The sequence below is a fragment of the Quercus robur genome, chromosome 2 (assembly GCF_932294415.1).
Source record: "Quercus robur chromosome 2, dhQueRobu3.1, whole genome shotgun sequence".
NCBI lineage: Eukaryota > Viridiplantae > Streptophyta > Magnoliopsida > Fagales > Fagaceae > Quercus > Quercus robur.
The window spans coordinates 11,301,502-11,308,469 of NC_065535.1; the positions used below are offsets into that span (position 1 = coordinate 11,301,502).

The following is a 6,968-nucleotide window of genomic DNA, read 5'->3' on the forward strand; positions in this document are numbered from 1 at the left end:
TAGGCACTCATAAGACGTAAAATTTGAAACTAAGACATAAACTTCACCGTAAAACCTATTTAGGATACTAGGACTGCAAAATATTCACCAAATCACTTAAAAAACAACCAATTCACCTCAATACATTTACTGCAATTGCATTCAATTCTCTAAAAATTAACTTGTAGATGGGGAAAGAGACAAGAGCTTGAGATTTGATCCCTTAATTTCGCAAATATCCTTTTCAATAGTTTATAATTCTATTAAACTATATACGCTATATTATTCTCTTCTTTAACTTCCTTCTCTTCCTTCTCTACAAGCTTTCGTTCCACTCTCTCTGTCTTTCTCACCATTACCTTTCCTCTTGCTTTAGCTACCTCAAACTCACTGACAAACAGATGAAGATCCAGTGTGATGTCTGTAACAAAGATGAGGCCTCTGTGTTCTGCACCGCTGATGAGGCAGCCCTCTGTGATGCTTGCGACCACGGCGTCCACCACGCCAACAAGCTCGCCTCCAAGCACCAACGCTTCTCGCTTCTCCACCCATCTTCCAAAGAATTCCCTATCTGCGATATTTGCCAGGTAATACCCACAAAACCCTTCGAATAGTTACCGCGGGAGACGTGAATTTGAATCTTGAATGTCTTTGTTGGAAACAGGAAGAGATGCCAGTTGAGCTTCTTGAGTATTAGTTGGGTTTTTATTCATGAATACATTTGAGTAATGGGTTTGTTTGTTTGTTTGTATTAACATAGGAGAGGCGAGCTTTCTTGTTCTGTCAGCAAGACAGAGCTATTCTATGCAGAGAGTGCGACTTTCCTATCCACACAGCCAACGAGCACACCCAGAAGCACAATAGGTTTCTTCTTACTGGGGTTAAGCTCTCTACTACCTCAGCTCAGTATACACCCTCTACAGCTGCTTTAACCAAAGCTTGTGATTCTGTTCCTGATCATCATAGATCTCAGCCCTCGATCAAGAACTCTGTTGCTGCTGCTGCTGCTGCTCCTCTAGCAATTCCACAACCACCTATTCTGACCAAAACTACACCACCAACTATCACTACTAACAACAAGAGTGCTGGTGAAAATTTTGTAGCAGACCAAACGAGTAGCATATCAGAGTACTTAATAGAGACCCTTCCTGGCTGGCATGTTGAGGACTTTCTTGATTCAAATTGTGCACCCCCAGGTTTCTGTAAGGTTTGCATTGATTCCCTTTATCTTTGGTTTCAGCTTCTTGAAAAAAAAATATGAATTACCCAAATATTCACTGATGATTTTGTACTGGATCTCTAGACTGGTGATGGTGTAATGCCGTTTCTGGATGCTGATCTTGAGAGCAATATGGAATCTTTCTCATCAGCTGATATGAGCTTTGGAGTTTGGGTCCCACAAGCACCAGTTCCTGCCGTGTGTGCTCCACAAATGGCTGCAGGACAAGCTGGATTCAAAGAGATCATGAAGGATGGTACAAACATTAAAGCCAGCAAAAGGTGGTTGGATGATGGATTCACAGTTCCACAAATTAGTCCTTCATTCACTGGCTCTAATAACAGATCTAGGAGGACCTTCTGTTAGAATCAATCAAAAACCTCCAAATCTTATCTTTTCAACAACATCCAATTAATTTTCCTGATTTGGTTTGAATGTTGTTTTTGTTTTTGTTTTCATCACTAGTTTTAGTTTCTTCTCCACTTTGAGTATGTCCTGTAACCCAACCCAGGTTCAGCTTTCATAGTTTTTGTCTCTCTAGCTTCCGCCTTGTGCTTGTGAATGCAAGCTTCATTGTAAATTACCATAGAGATCACTTAGCTCTTTGTTTGTCTTTCAATTTGTTGGCATGTAAAGAGTGGCAGATATTTTTGATTCTCATGTTGAATTTGTGGCAAAATTATGATTGAATATCTCTACAAAGTACAACCTATTACAGAATTTCAGATAAAGGACAATTTGTCTTTGAGATAGACCAACGCTAGACACGCTTTTTGTTTTTTCACAATCTTTTTTAACAAATTATTAAGGTGGTAATTTTGATCAGAGTAACATACTAATATTACTATAGTTTCATAACCTACTTCACTCTTATCTATTATGTACTAATCATTTTAATTACTAAAATTATTATGGAATTTTTTTTGTTTCATAAACTTATTCATTCTTTTGATAATTACTAAAGGGCAGAATTTATACGTGTTTTCTTAGATATTATACATTAGATACAACACCTATGGAATTGGGTCTATATAAATTTATCCATTTCCAATTAGAATTTAGTATAAGAAAAAGTTTATAACACAAAAGTTATGTACTTTGTTTAAATTTGATTGAAAAATCTAAAATACAGTGACAAATAACTTTGGGGGAAGTGACATTAGATTAGAGGTAACACTCATTTGCACTTTTGGTCGGTTGAAGTACTGCATATATGTCTTTGAGATTTGAAATTGTAACATGGGATGGAAGAAGATGACGACGAACGGTGGTGGTGAGAACTTATCTGATGAGGAAGACAGGAAGAAAGGGATTCAGCTGAGCAAAAAGGCATGGTCTCCTTTTGTCTTAATGCAGATTTTTTTGTTCTTCTCTTCTGTGGGGGCTGGGGACTAGTGCAGCATCGTTTTCGGTTCCAAAATTGAGATTTTTGTTGGGTCTCGTTAGTTTGCTATGGTCCAGCTAACGCTTTCAACCGCTAAGCTCAAAACCAGAAAGTCATATATGACCTTGCAAGTATGGAGATGGTATTAGGTGTTTCGGATACATGCATCTTCACACTCACATGAGGGTGGACTCTACAAGTGTGGAACCCACCTTCATATGAGTAGGAGGATATATGCATCCAAAACATCTTGTATTTTCTCGCAAGTATGAGGATATGGATTCAAATAGTAACAAGCTTTACTATTACATGAGTTATTTCACCTTATTCATGAATAGGGTTTAAGTGGGTTGGGAACAATTATAACTACACTTGCAAGCTGCAAATTCTATGTCATAACTTAGGGCACGTTTGGTAGACTGTAATGATAATTACATAGGAATAGGAATAGCTATTACAAGGAATGGAAGATGCTGTAATGTAATAATTATTCCTATTCAGTTGTTTGGTAACCCTATAGTAATAGAACCCTGAATATGTATTCCACATGTTTGGTACAACATCTTAAAACGATGTAATGAAAGCTTTTTAAATCAAATTACCTAAAATGCCCTTATTATAATAAATACATTTTTTATAAGGATTACTTTATATACTCCTAAATATGATGCCAAACTACACAGTTGAAATAAAAATCATGCCAAACTACATAGCTGAAATAAAAATCTTTTGTTAAAAAAAAATATATATATATATATATATATATATATTAGGAGTATATATGATGCCAAACTACACAGCTGAAATAAAAATCATGCCAAACTACACAGCTAAAATAAAAATCTTTTGATAAAATATATATATATATATAGATATATATTATATTGATTTGCTTTAGATTGGCTGGCTGACCGTGATATATATATATATATATATTTATATTATATTGATTCACTTTAGACTTGCTGGCTGATCACGATCAGTGTTTCTAATCTTTGCTTCACAGAACCTCACAGCTATACAAATATCTTTGTTTCTAATCTTGAGAAGAGGGAGCAACAACTGAGGGTGAAAGAAAGACAGTACCGATATAAATAGATCTCTAGCAACGGGAAAATAAAATTTTAGAGAGGAGGGAGATGAAAAATTTAGGAAGGAGATGAAATTTTGGAGAAGATGCAGGTAGTGAGGGATTTTGGAAATTTTGTTAACAGAGCAAGGAGAAGTTTTGGAGAAAATACAGGTAGTGAGGGATTTTGGGATTTTTGTTCAGAGCAAGAAGAAAGAAATTTTTGGAGAAGGCGGGTAGAGGGGGATTTTGGGAATTTGGGGAATTATGCTTAAGCAGAGCGTATTACGTTTAGCAAGGGAATAGGGATTCAGCACTTTTAATAAGGAATGTCTATTCCTCATTTTAAGGAATAGAGATTCATATGGAATGATTATTACAGGTAATAAAAACATAACCAAACAACTGTAAAGCTAAATCATAGGAATAGTTATTACATTACAATTTCTATTACACTCTACCAAACGTACCCTTAATGTAGATCTTAAACCGATTACTTGGCGTCTTGACTCTTGACTAATTGCTTTATAAACAAGGGTCATGTTTTGAGTTATACTTAAGACACCTGATTTTTTTTTTTCTTTTTTGAGAAATAAAGACACCGAAATTAATATGGGTAGAATTGAAAATTTTGGTGTCACAATCTCACATTAATGTATTGATTTGTTCACAACTATCTCATAATGAGTAACCACCGTTGATTTTCAAACATTATTTATTGCGGACGAAATTGAAATCGGGAGCAAAGAATTATTGGTAAGTTTTGTGTCAGATTCACATAATTATTTGTTTCTCTTGACTGGTCTAGTAACATCGCAGTGAACGTGATTGAGAGAGTGACGCCCAAATTCTAAAAAGGGTATTGTAGAGATGGTACTTCTTGTAGGGTCGAGTATGAGAAAGAGAAACTAAGAATAAAAGCCGTGCTTAATTGGATTCACCCTAGCCTCGTGTTCATTGTCTAGGAATTCGAATGGTTCAGTCTCACCCTAGTCCACCGCACCAAAGTGAATTGGGTTGGGACCAGACGTGGGCATGGTCATGGGTCGGGCTTGGTCTCTACCTATATATATCTTTTTAGTAAAAATTTATTTAAATTTTAAATTTTGTTAACAAACATTTCAGGCTCACTAGCTACTATCACTTTTTTTTTTGTGTCTATTCATTGATTATGTCTTTTGCTTTCGCAACTATTTTAAATAATCATAATTCTTTCAATAGATATCTATCCCTCATGCGTTTCAGTCTAGTACTTTTTTGCATCATATTTCTAAATAAAGTCTATTAGAAAGAGTTAAACGTAAACTCTGGTTAATTTTTCAGGCACAAAGGTTACAGTATTTCTTAGGTATAATAGATCATTATATCCAGGAAGGCAAGCGTCCAAGTTATTGTGAGGGACGAAATTTTTCTTAAGAAGTAAGGACATAATGTCAATTAAACACTAGCCTTGATGAATTTCTTTTTCTATGTTCAGAATCCGATTGACTTTAATTAACTCATTCAATTTTACTCAATTTTGATTCATGCAGTAATATAGAATTCTAGTTTACTGAATGTATACTATTTATAGATTTACAAATAGTAGTTTAATATATTTAACAATATCATTTTATCAGTTTTTTTGTTTAGAGGTGGGTTTTATTTGGCTCAACTAGTAAGTCATTTGTTGTTGAATAAGAAATTTGGATTCAAACCTTATCTACTCTCAAAACCAATTGGTGTTTTAATTTAATGATAAAAAGTAACTATCATAAAACTGGGACATCATAAATTAAAATTCTACCATAAAGATTTTCTTTAAATAAGATTCATTAAAAAGAAAAGTCTCCATCCAAAGGGGAAGAAGACCCAAAAGAGGATAAAGGAGATGGGTAAAGACCAAGTTCGAGGCCGCCCAAACCGACAAGATTATAATCAAAGAAAATAAGAAGATTTAGGGAATGGGAGGCTACCCAATTTACAAAAGATGCCATAGCTAGAAAAGACTTACTATCAAATACAATATTTACAAGTTCCCAATCAAAAACAACCTCAGGCTAAAGAAGAGCCAAGATAACAGTAAAAAAAGTTGCCTTTGAATTCCACCTAACAAAAACAAGGCATCCAAGCTTTAGTGATAGATAAATCTAAAGACGTCTAATCGTATACCAAATTTCACAACTTATTAAATTTAACGATTATAAGTGGTGGACACTTTTTGCCCACTACCTACTAAATTTTGTCAATCACTCACAAATCATAATAACACAAGACAGCAAATCATGAAATTAAGTGGTCAAATGATTGTGTTGGTAATATTGTTGTTTAATGATTGCAGCTCACAACCAAACCAACAGAAAATCTTTTTGGGCCTCTCCGAAAGGATGCTTCTAATGTCATCTCTATCAACAGCAGTGGTAAAGATTCCATGAGCTCATGCTCATATATATTTTCCACTTTCTGAATGTCCTACAGGCTATAAGCCTATAACCCAACCCAGGTTCAGTTTTCGTCGTTTTGTTTCTCTCTCTGGAAATTAAGGAGCTATTTGCTTTTCATTCAATTTGGTGGAATTCAAAGGCAGATACTTTGAGCATCACGTTGAATTTTTGGCAAAATTATTTCAATCGTTTTTGATTTGATTGAATAATATTTTTACGAAAGTACATCCTTATGCACCACTTATTTGCACCTTTTCTTGGATGATGTATTGCACGTGTTTCAGATTTGAGATTATTTGGTCAAAGAAAAAAAAAAGATTTGAGACTCTCAAACATGGTGAAAGTGTGAAAGGTTGGAAGAATATGATGACAATGGTGGTGGTGGTAGTTAAAACTTACCGTATGACTGTATCAGATAAGGGAAGAGACTGTAAGATAGAGAGAGATCCAGTTGGGCCAAAAGGGATGGTCTCCTTTTGTCTTAATGCATAATATTTCTTTCGTGGGGACTGGGGACTAGTGCACCATCGTTTACCTTTTCCTTTTCGATTCCAAAATGGAAACTCTGTTGGCTTTTATTGTATAGTATTATGGGTCCAACTAGTAGCTTTTATTGCTTGTAAAAAACACTATTTTGTTAGGGATATACTGTAATTCATTCCACAATTATTTTTTAAAGTCGTTAAGAACTTAAGAGAATGATAGACAATCTCTTTTATTTAAACTTACTACTCACACAATTATATCTATCACCAATCCCAATTTGCAGTTCAACAAGTTGTAGTCATGAAATAAGCTGTGAAACTTGACTTTTTGGAAAAATATACTGATATGTCCTCACAGCTCATACATCATAGTCCTACATTCCTAATAAGGTTACCACCTGGCACTCCC

The 6,968-nt window shown here is 34.8% G+C and overlaps 1 protein-coding gene across 1 annotated transcript; it reads left to right on the forward strand.

Annotated features, from left to right (window-relative positions):
* Positions 1-267: 267 nt before the first annotated feature.
* LOC126712345 (B-box zinc finger protein 21-like) lies at positions 268-1,858 on the forward strand. Its single transcript, XM_050411643.1, has 3 exons — positions 268-566; positions 740-1,186; positions 1,283-1,858. The coding sequence occupies exons 1-3, from the start codon at positions 381-383 to the stop codon at positions 1,562-1,564; spliced, it is 915 nt and encodes a 304-aa protein (XP_050267600.1). The 5' UTR covers positions 268-380; the 3' UTR covers positions 1,565-1,858.
* Positions 1,859-6,968: the final 5,110 nt, after the last annotated feature.

What these genes read in the sequence shown, in the direction of transcription:
- LOC126712345 (XM_050411643.1), top strand. Translation starts at nt 381, where the DNA reads ATGAAGATCCAGTGTGATGTCTGTAACAAAGATGAGGCCTCTGTGTTC. An exon ending in CTATCTGCGATATTTGCCAG is followed by an intron (nt 567 to 739) that starts GTAATACCCACA and finishes GTATTAACATAG; the next exon opens with GAGAGGCGAGCTTTCTTGTT. An exon ending in CACCCCCAGGTTTCTGTAAG is followed by an intron (nt 1,187 to 1,282) that starts GTTTGCATTGAT and finishes CTGGATCTCTAG; the next exon opens with ACTGGTGATGGTGTAATGCC.